Source organism: Chiloscyllium plagiosum, unplaced genomic scaffold, assembly GCF_037043375.1.
Source record: "Chiloscyllium plagiosum isolate Xiang-an unplaced genomic scaffold, Cpla_swu_hap1 HiC_scaffold_1, whole genome shotgun sequence".
NCBI classification, from domain to species: Eukaryota; Metazoa; Chordata; class Chondrichthyes; order Orectolobiformes; family Hemiscylliidae; genus Chiloscyllium; species Chiloscyllium plagiosum.
In genome coordinates this window covers 152,001,656-152,021,803 of record NW_028270139.1, presented here as the reverse complement: position 1 = coordinate 152,021,803, position 20,148 = coordinate 152,001,656, and the positions used below count along the sequence as shown (strand labels likewise).

Sequence of the window (20,148 nt, the reverse complement as noted above, 5' to 3'; positions counted from 1 at the left end):
GTCCCTCAGGATTCCCTCCAACAACTTGCCCACTACCGACGTCAGGCTCACCGGTCTATTGGTTCCCTGGCTTGTCCTTACCACCTTTCTTAAACAGTGGCACCACGTTAGCCAACCTCCAGTCTTCTGGCACCTCACCTGTGACTATCGATGATACAAATATCTCAGCAAGAGGCCCAGCAATTATTTCTCTAGCTTCCCACAGAGTTCTCGGGTACACTTGATCAGGTCCTAGGGATTTGTCCACCTTTATACGTTTCAAGACATCCAGCACTTCGTCCTCTGTAACCTGGACATTTTGCAAGATGTCACCATCTATTTTCCTACATTCTATATCTTCCATATCCATTTCCACAGTAAATACTGATGCTAAATATTTGTTTAGTATCTCCCCCATTTTCTGCGGCTCCACACAAAGGCCGTCTTGCTGATCTTTGAGGAGCCCTATTCTCTCCCTAGTTACCCTTTTGTCCTTAATATATTTGTAAAAACCCTTTGGATTCTCCTTAATTCTATTTGCCAAAGCTATCTCATGTCCCCGTTTTGCCCTCCTGATTTCCGTCTTAAGTATACTCTTACTTTCTTTATACTTTTCTAAGATTCACTCGATCTATCCTGTCTATACCTGACATATGCTTTCTTCTTTTTCAGAAAATTGTCTTGTACACACTTAAGAAATTCCTCTCCATCTAAACCTTTAACACTATGGCAGTCCCAGTCAATGTTTGAAAGTTAAAATCCTCTACCATAACCACCCTATTATTCTTACAGATAGCTGAGATCTCCTTACAAGTTTGTTTCTCAATTTCCTTCTGACTATTGGGGGGTCTATAATACAATCCCAATAAGGTGATATTCCCTTTATTTCTCAGCTCCACCCAAAAAACTTCCCTCGATGTATTTCCAGGAATATCCTCCCTCAGCACAGCTGTAATGCTATACCTTATCAAAAACGCTATTTCCCCTCCTCTCTTGCCTCCCTTTCTATCCTTCCTGTAGCATTTTTATACCGGAACATTAAGCTGCTAGTCCTGCCCATCCCAGACCCATGTTTTTGTAATTGCTATGATATCCCAGTCCCATGTTCATAACCGTGCCCTGAGTTCATTTACCTTTTCCTCCGTTAGGCCCCTTGCAATGAAATCAATGTAGTTTAATTTATTAGTCCTACCTTGTCCCTGCCTGCCCTGATTATTTGACTCTCTTTTGTTCGCAACTGTACCAGTCTCAGATCGATCTCTTTCCTCACTATCTCCCTGGGTTTCCTCTCTCTCCCCCACCCCCACCCCACCTTACTAGTTTAAATCCTCCCGAGCAGCTGTAGCAAATTTACCTGCCAGTATATTAGTCCCATTCCAATTTAGGTACAATCCGTCCTCCTTGTACAAGTCACTTTCTACCCCAAAAGCGTTTCCAATGATCCAAAAATGTGAATCCTTCTCCAATACACCAGCTCCTCAGCCATGCATTCATCAGCTCTATCCTCCTATTCCTGTCCTCACTAGCTCGTAGCACTGGGAGTAATCCAGATATTACTACTGTCAAGGACCTGCTTTTTAAATTCCTGCCTAACTCTCTCTAATCACCCTTCAGAATCTCAACCTGTTTCCTTCCTATGTCATTGGTTCTAATGTGGACAATGACCTCTTGCTGGCCCCTCTCCCCCTTGAGAACATTCTGCATCCTCTCTGAGACATCCTTGATCCTGGCACCAGGGAAGCAACACACCATTTTGATTTTTCACCGCAGGCCACAGAAATGTCTGTCTGTATCTCTGACTCGAGAATCCCCTTACACAATTGATCTCTTGGAACCCGACGTACCCCTTGTTGCATTAGAGCCAGTGTCAATACCAGAAACTTGGCTGTTCGTGCTACGCTCCCCTGAGAATCCATCACCCCCTACATTTTTCAAAACAACACACTTGTTTGAAATGGGTGTAGCCACAGAACGCACCTGCACTAGCTGCCTACCTCTTCTTCCTTCCCTAGAGTTAACCCATCTATGTGAGTGTATCTGAGACATTCCCCCCCCCCCCAGATAACTGACATCTGTCACATGCTGTTGCCTTTGCATATTCCTCATTGCTTCTAATTGTCTCTCCAACTGATCCATTCGATCTGATAAGATTCGCAATCAACATCATTTATTGCAGATATAATCCACAGTAACCCTTAACCTCTCTTTAAACTCCCACATCTGACAAGAAGCACATGACTCTACTCAAGGCCATTTTTGCTCCTTCACAATCTACAGACCCAGAAAATATCACAGTCTTATTCCTCTCCAAAACACTGCCCCAGGTTAGATTAATAGCTACGGCTTACATTTTAGGTTTAATCAAGAGAGATATCTCCAAAAACATATAATCAAGAAAGAACCCACTGTACTCACTACTGCAGACTTTCTGTGGGCCACTTAAAACAATTAACTTATCTGATTCTGTGCTGTGAACTTCGCCCAAACAGGATTCCTCCAAGATCAGTTGTGAATTTCACTGTTTGTTAATTTTCCTAGACGCGCTCTGATGTCCAGCGATACATGAATTCAAACAGTAAAGGCAGTACTGTGCAGGTTCACTCTGGTGTCACTTTCTTTTTCTCTCTCTCTCTCTCTCTCTCTCTCTCCTGCACTGACCTCACATGTGCTTCCTTTGTCTCTGCTTCTCCCTTTTAAAACTGCTGTTGTTTTGACTTTTTTTGTCCAAAGTTCCAAAACAATGCAACAGCATATTCCAGTCCCAAGCCTCCAACTCAGCACCGCCCTCTTGACCTGTCCATTGTCTTTTCCCATCTGTCTGCTCCACCCTCCTCTCTGACTTATCACCTTCTCCCCCACCTTCATCTACCTATTCCATTCTCAGCTACCTTCCCTGCAACCCCACTTGCCCTCCCATTTATCTCTTAGCCCCACAGCCCACAAGCCTCATTTTCTGATGAAGGGCTTATGCCAGAAACGTTGATTCTCCTGCTCCTCGGATGCTGTGCTTTTCCAGCACCACACTCTCTATTCTGATCTCCAGCATTTGCAGTCCTAACTACAGATGAAGGTGCATATTCTTAAGTGTTCTGATTTTACATCTTTGTTTAGATTATGTTAAAACAATGTCATGAAATGCAGAATATAAAACAAATTTCAATTTTCTTACAGGTATTAATCTGGGATTATGAAGCTTGTCCAAAAGATAAACCAGAGTATGTTTGTAATAAGCTGACTAGTTGTAAAAGCTGTGCTATGGACCAGAACTGTCAGTGGGAAGCCAGGAATCAGGAATGCATTCCATTGCCTGGTATGTTTAATTTATGTCTATCTGTTACTTTTGCAATATCTTGCAATGCTCTAATCTGTTCAGTGAATCTGATAGCTTTGTTCAACCCCCAGTCTTGATGTGGCAAGTGTTGTTCCCCAGGAGTGTGAATGAGTTGTTGAACAAAGAAGAAGTGCTAGCAGACAATTTTGTGCGGAGGATAGCAAGTAAGTTTACTGAGAATGGCTGTCCATTCTCAGTATTCCACTTGATGGTCCTTCTGACTGCTTAATTCTTTGATATGAGCAGCTCCATCATTCAAACTCCTTATGAGGATTTAAAATCTGAATACAGGCTATTGTCAGGAGCAACCATTTTATACATGCTGTTACTAACAACAAACTGGCTTCTTAATGCTAGTAACATGACAAAATGGCTTCTCGGCTGCAAATTGACAACACTGCTTAAAAGTGCTTTTTAACTCTGCTGGAAGCTGCATTCCTGAGTACTGAATCAAAGATTAGCAGACAATAACTAGACTGAATAAGGCATTACTAGCCAGCCTAACTGACCTTGCCTTTGCAGATGCGAAAAAAAAGATAAAAAAAGCTTGTTTATGTAAAGCAAAATTGACTCCCAGGAAATATCATTGGGCTAAGTGGCTGTCAATAATGTCATTTTATTAAGTTTGGTAATTGTCTGAATTGCTCTGTAACCATGGATGTACTACTTTTCAAAAAAGGTATGAAAATGGCTTTGTTTTAAGCCAGGTGCGCAGCCTTATTCTAGGAATTCAGAAGTGTTTAACGTCTGTGTTGCTGGGCAATCTGTGCCCGGCCGTGACAATAAAGTGTGAAACCTTGCAGAACCAGACCAAATTGCTAGTGTTCTTTTGACCAGTCACGAAATCGAGAGACCCCTCCCGTGGGTCGAGATCTTCACATACCCGCTTAATTGCCTTCTATCATACTGTTTGTGGTGTAATCTGTGTGGAATGTTTTATAATTCATGAACGTTGTATCACTGAATTGGATCAATGTAGTATTTACATCGTTCTCAGGCCTAGTCCCAGTCTAATGACAAGGAAAATTACCAGATGCAAGATAACCTGCTTCCTGGTTGTCTCCGTTATACATTACTTTGCGACATACTGCTTCCAACATATTTAGCCTGTGCACACAAGACAGTCCTTCTGATCCAGTGATCATCTATGGCTTCTCTGAACTTCCTCCACTAAAATAATGTATTTTCTTGAATAGGCGGATCAGAACCGTTCCCAGTGCCTCAGATGTGATCTCACTAACAAAGAGAAATTGTTTTGGAGATGTGTCCATATTCTGGTCTCCCTGCTATAGAAATGATGTTAAACTTGAAAAGTTGCAGAAAAGTCTTACAAAGATGTTGCCAGGGTTGGAGGGTTTGAGCTAAAGGAGAGGCTGAATTGGTTGGGACTTTTCCCTTGGAGCATCAAAGGTTGAGCAGTGACCTTAAAAAGTTTTTAAAAATCATGAGGACCATGGATAGAGTGAATAGTCAGGTCTTTTTCCCAAGGTAGGGGAGTCCAGAACTAGAGGGCATGGGTTTAAGATATGAGGGGAAAGATTTAAAAGGGATCTGAGGGGCAGTTTTTTCACAGTGAGGGTGGTGCGTGTATGGAATGACCTGCCAGAGGAAGTGATGGAGGCTGCTATAATTATAGCATTTAAAAGGCATCGGCATTGGTATTTGAATAGGAAGGGTTTAGTGGATATGGGCCAAATACTCCAAATGGGACTAGATTAGTTTAGGATATCTGGTTGGCGTGAAAGAATTGGACTGAAGGATCAGTTTCCATGTTGTATGACTTTCTGACTTTGCATTCTCCTGAACTTCCTTCAGTAACGATGGTTGGTTTATTCCTCTCTCAGAATTTTCCTCCTGACAGGAATGGAAATGTCTGCCACTGCTCATTACTGTTATTCCTGCAAACCTATCCACTCACTTTATTTTGGCTAACTATATCCTTTATTTCATTGTAATTCCCCTTAATTACCTTAAATGGAGTTGTTTCTGACCAAAGTTTGGCACTCAAACTGAATATTGAATTCTATCATGTTATGATTATTCTTCACAAGGGAAATTTTATTTGGAAGTCATCTGTTAAACCTGCGTCATTATCCATTACCAGATCCAAGGTAGCCTGCTTCCTGGTTGTCTTCAAAACACATTACTGCAGGATATATTGCTCCCAACCTGTGTGGCCTCTGCATGGAAGACAATCCCTTTGATCCAGTGATCATCTGAGTGGCTTCTCTGAACTTCTGCCACTGAGTGGCATGGATAGGATAAATGGGCGAAGTTTTTTCCATGGGGTGCGAGAGTCCAGAACTAGAGGGCATAGGTTTAGGGTGAAAGGAGAAAGATATAAAAGGGACTTAAAAGGCAACTTTTTCATGCAGAGGGTGGTATGTGTATGGAATGAGCTGCCAGAGGAAGTGGTGGAGGCTAGTACAATTGCAACATTTAAAAGGCATTTGGATGGGTATATGAATAGGAAGGGTTTAGAGGCATATGGGCCAAGTGCTGACAAATGGGACTAGAGTAGGTTAGGATATCTGCTCTATGACTCTGAGTGGTCCTTGAAATAGTGGATGCATGGGTAGTCATCTTTCAAGATTTATTAGACTCTGGAATAGTTCTGTAGGTTAGAGTAAAGCTAATGTAACCCCACTATTGAAAAAGAGGTGGACAGAGAAAACAGGGAATTATAAGTTTTATGAGTCTGACATTGGTAGTGGGACAATGTTGCAGTCCATTGTCACTTGTAGAATCAGACACAGTCAGCATGTACTTAGAAAAGGAAATCATGCTTGACAAACCTACTGGAACTCATTAAGGATGTAGTTAGGTGATCTGATTGGGGGAGCCAGTAAATATGATTTACTTGGACTTTCAGAAGGCTTTTGACAAAGCTCCACAGAAACAATTTATGTGTAAAATGAAAGTTAGCCTTCATAGTGAGGCGATTTGAGTACAGGGGCAAGGATGCCTTGCTGCAACTACACTGCATTGGTGAGGCCAGACCTAGAAGGTGGGGGTAGTGCATTGAGATGGAAAGAAAATTGGTTAGCAGATGGGAAACATTGAAGAGCAATAAAGAGGTCTTTCTCTGAATGGCAGGCAGTCACAAGTGGGCAACAGCAGCGATTGGTACTAGGAATCCAGCTATTGACAATATGCATCAGTTATTTAAATTAAAGAACTAAGCGTATTATGTCAAAATTTGAAGATGACACTTAGCTGGGTGGAAGGGTAAACTGTGAGGAGGGTGCAGAGATGCTTCAGTGTGATTTGGGCATAATGCGTGGCAGATATAGTATAATGTGAATATAATATGTGAATATTGAGGGTGGCACGGTGGCTCAGTGGTAAGCACTGCTGCCTCACAATACCAGGGTCTCGGGTTCGATTCCAGCATCTGGTGACTGTCTGTGTGGAGTTTGCACGTTCTCCCCGTGTCTGCGGGGGTTTCCTCAGGGTGCTCTGGTTTCCTCCCACAGTCCAAAGATGTGCAGGTCACGTGAATTGGCCATGCTAAATTGTCCCGTAGTGTTAGGTTCATTAATCAGAGGGAAATGGGTCTGGTTGGGTTACTTTCGGTGGGTCGGTGTGGACTTGTTGGGCCGAATGGCCTGTTTCCACACTGTAGGGAATCTAGTCTAATCTAATATATGTAAGGTTATCCACTTCGGTAGAAAAAAATAGGAAGGCAGATTATTAATTGAATGACTGTAAATTGAGAGAGGGCAAGCGAGTTTTGAGAAGATTTGTAGCTTAAGTTGAGGTTCTGGATGTAGGTTTGCTTGGTTCGTTTTCAGACATTCCGTCGCCAAACTAGGTAACATCTTCTGTGAGCCTTTGAATGAAGCACTGGTGGTATAGCCTGCTTTCTATTTATGTTTGGGTTTCCTTGGGTTGGTTATGCCATTTCCTGTGGTGACATCATTTCCTATAGTGATGTCATTTCCTGTTCTTTTTCTCAGTGGGTGATAAATGGAATCAAAGTCAATGTGTTTGTTGACAGAGTTTTGGTTGGAATGTCATGCTTCTAGGAATTCTCGTGTGTGTCTCTGTTTGACTTGTCCTAGGATGGATGTGTTATCCCAGTTGAAGTGTCCTTCCTTTACCGTATGTAAGGATACTAGTGAGAGTGGGTCATGTCGTTTTGTGGCTAGTTGATGTTCATGTATTCTGGTGGGAAGTTTTCTCTGTTTGTCCAATGTAGTCTTTGTTACAGTTCTTGCAAGGTATTTTGTAAATGACGTTAGTTTTGCTTGTTCTCTGTATAGGGTCTTCTGTTTTAGTATGTTGGGTTTGTGGGGCTACCATGATGCCAAGAGATCTGAGTAGTTTGGCAGTCATTTCTGAGATGTCCTTGATGTAGGGGAGATTGGCTAAGGTTTGTTGCTGAGAAATCGGCAGACTGTGTTCATTGAGTGCACCCTCCTCTCACTTATCTCTCCACCCTTCAGGCTCTCTGCCTGTATGTTCAAAGTTTGTGCGAAGATTTGTAGCTCGGGTGCTCGTTGTTGTGGTTCTGTTCGCCGAGCTGGAAGTTTTTGTTGCAAACGTTTCGTCCCCTGGCTAGGCAACATCATCAGTGCTTGGGAGCCTCCTGCGAAGCGCTTCTTTGATGTTTCCTCCGGTGTTTATAGTTTATCTCTGCCTGTATTCCTGATGAAGAGCTTTTGCCCGAAACGTCGATTTTACTGCTCCTCGGATGCTGCCTGAACTGCTGTGCTCTTCCAGCACCACTAATCCAGAATCTGGTTTCCAGCATCTGCAGTCATTGTTTTTACCTTGTGTTCATTGACTACCTGTTCTTTTTGAATACACTGTGTCGGTGATTTTCCTTGACTCTGTCTAGTTCCTCTGTGCTGCAGTGTGTGGTGGCTCGTTGAAATAATGTTCTGATGCAGCTTCGTTTGTGGTTGTTGGGATGATTGCTTCTATCGTTCAATATTTGGTCCGTATACGTTGTCTTCCTGTAGATGCTGGTTTGAAGTTCCCTATTGGCTGTTCACTCTACTGCGACATCTAGGAATGGCAGTTTGTTGTTTTCGTCCTCTTTACTGAAGGTGTGTCAGTAAAGGTATTATTGATGGTCTTGAAGATTTACTGTAATTTGTTTTGTTTGGTGAAGACAAAGGTATCATCCACGTAGCGGATCCAAAGTTTGGGTTGGATGGTTGGCAGAGCAGTTTGTTTGAGTCTCTGCATTACTGCATCTTCTAAGAACCCTGATATCAGAGAGCCCATGGGAGTTCCAGTGGTTTGTCTGTAGGTTTTGTTGTTGAAGGTGAAGTGTGTGGTAAGGCATAGATCCACTAGCTTGACGATACTGTCCTTGCTGATGACGTTGGTGTATGTGTCTTTGGTTCTTCTAATAATGTAGTCCGTGTTTCCTTGGCCAGGTTGATGTTGATGGATGTGACCAGGGCTGTTACGTCAAAGGAGACCATTATTTCGTCCACATCTATCTTGGTGCATTTGGTCTTCAGGAGTTTTTGGGTGGAGTGAATGGAGTGGCATGAGTCTTCTACTCAGTATCTTAGTCTTTGGTGTAGCTCCTTGGCCAGTCTGTAAGTTGGTGTCCAGGTAATGAGACTGTAGGTCTGAGGGGTCTCCTGGTTTGTGAATTTTGGTTAATCTGTAGAAGTGTGGTGTATTGGATCCATCTGGTTTCAGTTTTTGGAAGTGGGTCTTCTTTATTTCTCCAGATTTCTGAAGTGTTTTGAGTAGGACTGTGATTCAGTTCTCTAGTTGTGGGGTCAGGTTTATCGCCACTTGTTGATAAGTGTTGGTATCTGCAAGTAGTGCATTTACTTTCTCAATGTAGTCTCTTCGATTTAAGATGACTGTCAAGTGTCTTTTGTGTGCAGGTCGGATAACAATGTTTTTATCTTTATTTAGTCTTTTTAGAGCTTTACTTTCTTGTGTATTGAGTGTGTTTCCTTCCTCCTATCAAAGACATCGCGGAAATGACTGCCAGACTGTTCAGACCCCTTGGCATCATGGTAGCCCACAAATTCACCAACACACTAAAACAGCAGCTAATGAACTTGAAATATCCTAAACAGACAACAAGCAAAACTAACGTCATTTACAAAATACCTTTCAAGAACTGTAACAAAGCCTCTATTGGACAAACAGGCAGAAAACTAGCCACCAGGATACATGAACATCAACTAGCCACAAAACGACATAAGTGGTATCCTTACATATGGATGAGGAAGGACACCACTTTGACTGGGACAACACATCCCTCCTAGGGCAAGTCAAACAGAGACACACACGAGAATTTCTACAAACGTGGCATTCTAATCGAAACTCTATCAACAAACACATTGACTTTGATCCCATTTACCACGCTCTGAGAAAAAGAACAGGAAATAACACCACCATAGGAAGTGATGTCACCACAGACAAGGGCATAACTAACCCAAGGAAACCCAAACATATAAATAGAAAGCAGGCTACACCACCAGTGCTTCATTCGGAAGCTCACTGACGATGTTACCTAGTATGGTGACGAAAAGTCTGAAAATGAACCTTCCAGCTCAGCGAGCAAACCTACATCCTGAGAGAGGGCAAACGAAAAGTTGGCTTTCATAGGAGATTTGAGTACAGGAACAAGGACGCCTTGCTGCAACTACACAGCCACTGGTGACACCACACCTCAAGACTGTATGCGGTTTTGGTGTCCTCTTCTAAGGAAGAATGCTCTTGCTGTAGAGGAAATGAAGTGAAGCTTTACCAAATTGATTCCTGGAATGGCAGCACTGAGGAGAGGTTGAGTTACTTCGGATTATATTCACTGGAGTTGAGGAGAATGGGGCGGGGACACAGTTGCGTATCATAGAAATGTATAAAGTTCTAACAGGGCTAGATAGGTCAGATACAGGAAAAATACTTCTGATGGTGGGGGAGGCCAGAACCAGAGGGTCATAGTTTATATAAATCTTCTCAGTCAAAGATGAGGAGAAATTTCTTCACCCAGATCGTGGTGAGCTTGTGGAATTCAGTACCACAGAAAGTGGTTGAAGCCAAAGCATTGTGTTTTCAAGAAGGAGGTAGATATACCTCTTATGGCTAAAGAGATCAAGGGATATGGGGGAGTGAAAGTGGGATGAGGGTATTGAACTTGACAATCAGCCATGATCGTATTGAATAGAAGAGCAGGCTTAAGGAGTTGAATGGTCAACTCCTGCTGTCTTCTATAATTCTATATCATGCAATTATGTGTTTTGACTTTCAATTAACAGTTGATGGAAACAATATTGCGTTTCATTTTGAAGTGTTTAATTTTCAAATTTGGGCATTACAGAAACCATCTGTGGAGAGAGCTGGCACTTGGTGGGAAACTCGTGTTTGACAATCACCACGGCAAAAGAAAACTATGATAATGCCAAGTTATTCTGCAGGAGTCAAAATGCAGCACTTGCCTCTCTTACATCACAGAAAAAAGTTGAATTTGTTCTTAAGGAGTTACAGATTATGCATGTGTTGGTGAGTTCAATTTGTTTTATTTGGGTTGAACTGAATCTCTCAATTCTGAATCAAGCATTTGTGTTTGTAAGAAAATAGCAATTGTGATTGCTTTATGATAAACCAATAGATTGTGTGTTTTGGGATTAGAGAACATTTTTCGCAACAGACTCAGCAAGCATAATCCCCCAACAAAAAGTTAAACATGTGACCAACTAACGATAACTAATTGATAATTCTTGAATTGAAGACTGATTTGACCCAAAATAAAATTATAAGTTTTCAACCGAAAATGTTCATTTTGTGAATTTAGACAACACGTAGCACGCTGAGCAAGCCTGTACTTATTGATTCTTAAGTGTGAACTATCAAGTTATTTAATTCTTGAAGTTTTAAAGCAAACTTGTACTTGAATGAAACTAAGTATGATTGGAACCTAAATCCCCGAGGCAGCAGGAAGGGGAATTGGAGGAGTAGTAGCAATAATTCTGATACAATTCAGGGAAGGAATGTATTTCAGTGAAGGTGATCAGACCATAAGACATAGGAGTGGAAGTAAGGCCATTCGGCCCATCAAGTCCACTCTGACAATGGAGTCAGCTATGAATTAAGAAATAACAAGCTATACAAACCTTTGGTTGCTGGTTTCAAGCTGACTGAGACTAAAACTTTCAAGAAAGTAATGTCTAAATATGGGAATCGAGCAGTGCAAGTGAAGTGATGAGAATGGTAAATTTTAACTTTTGCATGCAGAATAGCACAAGGCCAGCTGGATTGGTAAAGACATTGCATTTCTTGCATGGGCTGTGTATAATTTAATAAAACAAAATAATTAGCTCAAGGGTTGAGATCCAGAGGACACTGATTTAAGGTGAATGACAACAGACTGGTCATGAAAAGTCCACTTTAAGACACAAGTGTCCCTTGAAACCGGAGAGTTAATAGTGGGGTGTCACTGAAATGACAAACATGCTAAATCAATACTTTGCCTCAGTTTTCACAATAGAGGACAATAGTACTATTCCTATTGGAACGGGCAAGTCAAAAGCAATGGAGAGAGTAGAAAAATCAATGTCAATAGGGCCAAGGTACTTAGCAAATTAATAGGATTGAGGGCAGGCAAGTCTATTGGACCTGATGGTAAAAACAATGACTGCAGATGCTGGAAACCAGATTCTGGATCAGTGGTGCTGGAAGAGCACAGCAATTCAGGCAGCTTTCGAGGACAGGCAAAATCGGCGTTTCGGGCAAAAGCCCTTCATCAGGAATAAAGGCAGAGAGCCTGAAGCGTGGAGAGATAAGCTAGAGGAGGGTGGGGGTGGGGAGAGAGTGGCATAGAGTACAATAGGTCAGTGGGGAAGGAGATGAAGGTGATAGGTCAGGGAGGAGAGGGTGGAGTGGATAGGTGGAAAAGGAGCTGGGCAGGTCGGACAAGTCCGGACAGGTCAGGGGATCGAGTTTCTGGAGGTTAGAAGCTAGGATGAGGTGGGGGAAGGGGAAATGAGGAAACTGTTGAAATACTTGGGAGTTGCAGTGAGAGAGAGACTCCCTGAGATTCTTGTAGAGAGAGGAGGAAAACTTCTTCAAGGCAGGCATCCTTGCAAGAGGATTCGCAGTAGGGTTAAAATCAACGAGGTACAAACAATGACTGCAGATGCTGGAAACCAGATTCTGGATCAGTGGTGCTGGAAGAGCACGTCGATTTTGCCTGTCCTCGGATGCTGCCTGAATTGCTGTGCTCTTCCAGCACCACTGATCCAGAATCTGGTTTCCAGCATCTGCAGTCATTGTTTTTACCTCGTTGATTTTAACCCTACTGCGAATCCTCTTGCAAGGATGCCTGCCTTGAAGAAGTTTTCCTCCTCTCTCTACAAGAATCTCAGGGAGTCTCTCTCTCACTGCAACTCCCAGGTATTTCAACAGTTTCCTCATTTCCCCTTCCCCCACCTCATCCTAGCTTCTAACCTCCAGAAACTCGATCCCCTGACCTGTCCGGACTTGTCCGACCTGCCCAGCTCCTTTTCCACCTATCCACTCCACCCTCTCCTCCCTGACCTATCACCTTCATCTCCTTCCCCACTGACCTATTGTACTCTATGCCACTTTCTCCCCACCCCCACCCTCCTCTAGCTTATCTCTCCACGCTTCAGGCTCTCTGCCTTTATTTCTGATGAAGGGCTTTTGCCCGAAACGTTGATTTTGCCTGTCCTCGGATGCTGCCTGAATTGCTGTGCTCTTCCAGCACCACTGATCCAGATATTGGACCTGATGGCCTACATCCCAGGATATTAAAGAAAGTGGCGACAGAGATAGTGGATCTATTGGTTGCAATATTCCAAAATTCCCTGGACATGGGAAAAGTTCTAGTGGGTTGGCAAAATGCTAATGCTTATTCAAAAAGAGAGGAAGGCAACATATGGGAAATTACAGATCAGTTAACTAACATCTGTTGTTGGGGAAGTGTTAGAATCAACTGTTGAGGAAGTGATATCAGGACATTTGGAAAGTCTAAATGCTGTCCATTAGAGTCAGCATGGTTTTATGAGGGGCAAATCATGTTTGACTAATTTGGTAGAGCTTTTCAAAGATGTAACAAGTAAAATGGAAAATTGGGTTCCTGTCGATGTAATATCTGGACTTCTGGAAGGCAATTTAATAAGGTGCTGCGCAAAGATGAATTCACAAAGTTGATTACGTGGGATTAAGTGTAATTTATTAGCTTGGATACGTGACAGGCTGATGGACAGAAGACAGAGTTGGGATAAGTGGGTTTCTTTTTCTGGATGACAAGAAGTAACTAGTGGGGTGCCACAGGGTTCGGTCTTTGGGCTCCAGCTATGTACAATCTACATTAACAATTCGGGTAGGAGGCTCTATAGCCCATTTTGCGGAGGACACAAAAATGGGCAGACAGTAAATTGCACTGAGGAAATAAGAACCTTACAAATTGATATTGATAGAAAATCGAACATTACCACGTAGCACAGGTCCTTTGGCTCTCGGTGTTGTGCTGACCTGTGAAAATAACCTGATGCCCATCTAACCTACACCATTCCATTCCATATGTATGTCCAATGCCCTTAATGTCGGCGAGTCTAATACTGTTGCAGGCAGACCATTCCACACCCCTACTACTCTGAGTGAAGAAACTACCCCTAATATCTGTCCCTTCTTAACAACCCTATTAACCTGGGTGGCAACTTTCAGGGATTTCTGCACCAGGACACTGAGATCTCTCTGTTTATCTACACTGCCAAGAATTTTACCATTATCCCAATATTCTGCATTCCTGTTGTTTTCTCCCAAAGTGAACCACCTCACACTTTTCTACATTAAATTCCATTTGCCACTTGTCAGCCCAGCTAGGCATCTTATCTATGTCCCTCTGTAACCCACAACATCTTTTGGCACTATCCACAACTCTGCCTACCTTAGTGTCATCTGCAAATTCACTAGCCCATCCTTCTACTCCCACCTCCAGATCATTTATAAAAATGACAAACAACAGTGGCCCCAAAACAGATCCTTGCGGAAAGGATCTCCTCTGGTAACTGAGCTCCAGGAAGAGTATTTCCCATCAATCACCAACCTCTGTCTTCTTTCAGCTAGCCAGTTTCTGATCCAAACCGCGAAATCACCTTCAATCCTGAAACTCCTTATTTTGTGCAGTAGCCTACCATGTGGTACTTTATCAAATGCCTTACTGAAATCCATCTATGCCATATCAACTGCTTTACTTTCATCCACCTGTTTTGTCACCTTCTCCAGAACCAAATAAGGTTAGTGAGGCACGATCTATCCTTCACAAAACTGTGTTGACTGACCCTAATCAAATGATTCCTTTCCGGATGATTAGAAATCCTATCTCTTATAAGCTTTTCCAATACCTTACCCACAACCAAAGTAAGGCTCACTGGCGTATAATTACCAGGCAGCCCCGACTCCCCTTCTTAAACAAGGCAACAACATTTGCTATCCTCCAGTTTTCTGGCACTGCTCCTGTTGACAATGATGACATAAAGATCAAAGCCAAAGGGTCTGCAGCTTCCTCCCTGGTTTCCCAGAGAATTCGAGGAAAAATCCCATCCGACCCAGGGGTCTTATCTATTTTCAGATCTTCCAAAATTGCTAAAACCTCCTCTTTGTCAACCTCAATCCCATCTGATCTCTGTATTCTCACTAACATTGCCCTGTTCCAATGTAATACTGATGAAAAGTATTCATTAAGTGCTTTCCCTTTGTCGTCAATTTTCATACATAACTTTCCACGACTATCTTTGGCCCTAATCATATTCTAGTCATTCTTTTATTCCTGATATACCTGTAAAAGACCTTAGGGTTTTCCTTGATCTTATCCGCCAACAACTTCTCATGTCCCCTCCTGGCTCTTCTTAGCCCTCTCTGAGCCTTCATGCCTCATCCTCACACAAGCCTCCTTCTTTCTCTTGACAAGAGCTTCACCTTCTTTAGTAAACCATGGCTCCCTCTCTTGACACTTACCTCCCTTCCTGATAATTATATACTTATCAAGGACCTGCAGTATCTGTTCCTTTAATGAACTCCAGATTTCAAGTGTATACATCCCCTGCAGTTTCCTTCTCCATCCTATGCATCTTAAATCTTGCCTAATCGCATCATAATTGCCATTCCCCCAATTATACTTCTTTCCCTGTGGTATATACCTGTCCCTGCCCATTGCTATTGTAAACATAACTGAATTATGGTTACTATCGCCAAAGTGCTCACCTACCTCTAAATCTATCACCTAGCCGGGTTCACTCCTCATATGTTAAAATAGGTTAAAAGAATGGGTCAATATGTGACAGATGGAGTTTAACATGGATAAGCGGGAGGTCATGTATTTTGGTGGGAAGAATTGGAAGGCGACCTATTATTTAAGTGGAGAGAGACTCCAGGGTGCTCCGGTACAGACAGATCTGGGTGTTCTTGTTGATGAGTCACAGAAAGCTAGCATGCAGGTACAGCAGATAATAAAGAAAGCGAATGGAATGTTGGCTTTTATAGCTAAAGGAATAGAATATGAAGGTAAGACAGTATCGCTGCAACTACAAAAGGCTTTAGTGAGACGGCACTTGGAATATTGTGCATGGTTTTGGTCCCCTTATTTGTTGAAAGATGTATTGGCATTAGAGGCAGTTCAGAGGAAGTTCACTGGATTGATCCCAGAGATGAGGGGTTTGTCATATGAAGAGAGATTGAACAGTTTAGGTCTATACTCTCTGGAATTTAGAAGAATGAGGGGAGATCAAATTGAGGTATCCAAGATGATAAAAGTTGTGCATAACACACACGTGGAACGGATGCTTTCTCTTGTGGGGCATTCTCGGACGAGAGGTTGTCGTCTTAGGATAAGGGGTAGCAAATTTAAAACAGAGTTGAGGTGAAACTATTTCTCCCGAAGAGTTTTGAATCTGTGGGATTTGCTACCACAAAGTGCGGTGGATGCTGGCAAAGTGAGTAATTTTGAGGAGGAGTTAGACAGATTTTTAATTGGTAATGAGTTGATTTGTTGTGGGGAGAAGGCAGGTAAATAGGAGTAATGACAGCATGATCAATTGGAGGAGCAGTCTCAATGGGCAAAATGGCTAATTCTGTTCCTATATATATATATGTCAACTTATGAGTAGTGGCACATTGTCTGCAAACAGTACAGGCAGATTAATTAGTGGCTTTTGAAAGGAAATTAGAATTTTCTGAAGAGAAATTAAATTGCAGAGTGACAGGTTCAGAGTTTTTTAAAATTTTATTTATCATTGTCACATGTACTGAGATACAGTTAAAAGTATTGTTTCATATGCTAATCAGACAAATAATACTTCACATAAGTACATCAGGGTAATAGAATGCAGAATATATTTTATAGTGAGGGGGAACGTGCGGAGGAATATCAACTCAACATGAGGGGTCTGTTCATAAGTCTGATAACTGCAGAGAAGAAGTAGTGGTTCCAGAAACAAAGGCCCATCTCTCCTTGACATGACATAACATATCTGAGCAGGTTGAATAAAAAATATGAGCAATTAGGAACAGTAGAGAAACTAAGGGCTTTTGTGCACTGTTGCAAAAGCAAGCAAATCCTGGTGAAATATTGACCTTTATTTCCTGAGCAATTAGGTAAACTGTCACTTGGAAAGGTATTGCGCCGCCATGGATAGTCAGCATGTCTTTGTTAAGGGTAGGTAAACCCTTAAAAATTTGATTGAATTATTTGAGGAAGTGACAAGAATAATTGAAGGTAGTACAGTGGAGAACAAGAGTTGAAATGTCATATTGTAGCTGTACAAAACATTGCTGGTACCACAGTAGGGAGTACTGCATACAATTCTGGTCATCCTGGTGTAGGAAGGGTGTGATTAAACTGGAATGAGGGTAAAAACCAAGGTGTTATCAAGAAGTGGAAGTTTTGAGTTATAAGGAGAAGTTGGATAGGCTGGGACTTCCTCCCTGGAGCGTAGGAGGCTGCGGGGTGACTTTAAAGAGGTTTATAAAATCATCAAAGGCATAAATAAGGTAAACAACCAAGTTCTTTCCCTAAAGTGGGGGAGTCCAAAACTAGAGGGCATAGGTTTAAGGTGAGAGGGAAAAGATATCAAAGAGACCTAAGGGACAATTTTGTCACACAGTGGGTGTATTTATGGAATTAACTGCCAGAGGAAGTGGTGGAGGCAGGTACAACTAGAGCATTTAAAAGACATTTAGACGTGTGTGGATAGGAATGCTTTAGAGGGGTATAGGCCAAATTCCGGCAAATGGGACTAGTTCAGTTTGTGAAATCATGATCGGTGTAGACGAGTTGCACGAAAGGGTCTGTTTCCATGCTGTTTATCTCTATGACTCTATTGAGGGAGTTGGAACGCAATAGTGAGTTAGCAGCATTGCTGTTTTGGATCTCCAGTTAGATCTCTGGTGAACTAATGGGCATTAGAACGAGAGAAAGATATTTTGTCCTTGGAAGGGGTGTTGTGCAAATTTGTCGGAATGATACACAGTGTCAGTGGTTAAATTATGAGTACGATTATGTAAATCTAGTTTCTTTATCCTCTGTCTAAAATAGTGAGGGGAGCTTAGTTAGGTATTTACGATTATAAAAAGACTCTTTCAAGTAGGTACAGAGGACTGATTTTGTTATAAGATAATGGGCACGATGGACCAAATGGCCTCCTTTGTGCCATAATTCTTGTGATCATGCAGAAGAAAGACAAAATGATTAAAACTCAAGTTGGGTCTGTGCAGAGTGAATAAGCAACTTTGAGAGCCATTCATGACCTTGGTGTCTGCATAAGCATTTCATAACTGATGTACTACTGTGCTTTGCAGTATAGGTACTGTTGTAGTCTTTGGAAAGTATGTTAAGGGATACTTTAAAAAAAAAAAGCAGTAAATGAATTATCATAAGATGTGGATTAGTTGTGATATAACAGTGCCCTACCTGGTTTGAGGCAAATGGGCTAAATATTCTATGCTTTATTTTTTGTGTAACATTACACAAAATAATCTGTTCACAAGCAAATCAATAAAATTGTGGAATTTGCAGCTTAACAAAAGCCAAGCCAGATGGACACTATAAGATTTCAAATTCTGAAATAAATGCTGTATTTCTGTTCCTGTTTAGCAAATACTATCATTTTAACAGTGACATTTGTTAAATTTTCAGTACAAAACTATCATAACCCCATGGGTTGGATTACGGAAAATTAATGTTTCATATTGGTGCTGGGAAGACATGTCACCTTTCACAAACACATCATTGCAATGGATGATGGAAGAGCCAAGTGATGCAGGATTCTGTGGTTATTTGGCAGAACCTTATTTTGCGAGTTTGAGAGCAGCAACCTGCATCAACCCAGTAAATGGCAGTGTGTGTGAAAGACCAGGTGAGTGTTTTTGCAGGGCACTTGGCATGACAAACTTGTTTGCTCAATTTCCTAAGATATTGCAAGGCATTATGTTGCATCTTAAATAAAAACCTTGATCTGCCAAATGGGAAGGATGCAGACAACATGACACATTGGTCAACTAGCTGCTTCTGTGCTGAGATGGCAGACCCAATTAATCAAGAAAATAATTGAATCAAAATCATGTTTTAGCTCTCATGCTATTGCACTCAGTACTATGCCAGTTTTATTACTGAGACTCAAGAGATCGTCCTTGAACAGATGTCTGCAGTCTGAAGTGTCAAAAGGCTGATATCAAGTAAAGCATTAAGTTCTGAAGAATATCCCAGAAAATTGGGGTATTTCGGTGTTTGAAAGAGGCAAGAGTCATTTCTGGAAATTTTCAGAAGATGATGAATGGAAGTGACACAATAAATCTGAAACAAATATCGCTGTCACTTTCATAGTGACCAACACAAGGAATGAATTTCCAGGTCAGTTTTTAAAAGCTTTAGAATGATTTAAGTTGTTGAATTCTGCAGTAGGGTTGAGGAAAGGTTTGTTTTTCATTTAAAGTGGTTCATTTACATAACCTTACGTTTTGTTAGGTTTCCCTTTGCAGATTGGGCAAAGCCCAAAGTGTCTTTTTTAAATTAGTCCATTATTTGGATCAATTGCATTTGAAATCAATTAGTTCAGCCAGATTTAAAACAAAATTCCAACTATACACTTTGAGAAGTCAATCATGTTATTTGCTGATCCAAATGAAATTTCTTTGGTCAAGGTCACAACATTTGGATACCAGCTGACAAATTATCCCTTAGTCCAATCTGGAGATAATTCAGATTAAAACTGAGTAACACTTTGAATGTAGTGCATTTCAAACTGTAGATGGGTTTTAACTTTGCCAAGTTGTTCAGCTTCATTGCTTAAAAGTTCAGTCCTGATATCTGGATTCATTCATCACCTCCACGTGTACTGATTAGGATTTTGTAACAGTACCAGCATATTAAATGACGAGGCATTTCATGTAGAAACATTTTATTGAAAAGTAAATTTGCTAGGAATTTGAATTAATTTTTTTTGCTGTTGGATGTGAATTTCATTGTCAATGTCAGCATATATTGCTGATCTCAGTAGATCTTGAAGATGTTGGTGAACTACCTTCTTCACAGCAGTGCAACTGAGGTAGGTACATAGACAGTGTCGTTTGGGAAGGAATAATATTAGGAGGTCTGCTTTATGGGTTTGGGTACTAGATTTTGATTTGCAAGATAAAATATTTCTTTGGACACCAAAACAGAAATTGCTGGAAAAGCTCAGGTCTGACAGCATCTATGGAGAGAACTCAGTTAATGTTTTGGTTCCAGTGACCCTTCCTCAGAATTAATGGGACAGAGGGACCTTGATTATCTGAACGAGGTGACCATCCTCCAAGGTGGACTTCGGGACAGGCATAAACGAAAAGTGGCCGAGGAG

General features: G+C 41.6%; 1 protein-coding gene across 2 annotated transcripts in view; it reads left to right on the top strand.

Annotated features, from left to right (window-relative positions):
• The window catches only part of atrn (attractin), a 412,972-nt gene that overhangs the window by 154,028 nt on the left and 238,796 nt on the right, over window positions 1–20,148 (top strand). For both annotated transcript variants that reach the window (XM_087991640.1, XM_087991645.1), the window contains exons 14-16: window positions 3,151–3,289; window positions 10,614–10,795; window positions 18,450–18,669. In XM_087991640.1, the coding sequence (XP_087847766.1) occupies window positions 3,151–3,289; window positions 10,614–10,795; window positions 18,450–18,669 (541 nt within the window). The remainder of the gene's footprint in view (window positions 1–3,150; window positions 3,290–10,613; window positions 10,796–18,449; window positions 18,670–20,148) is intronic.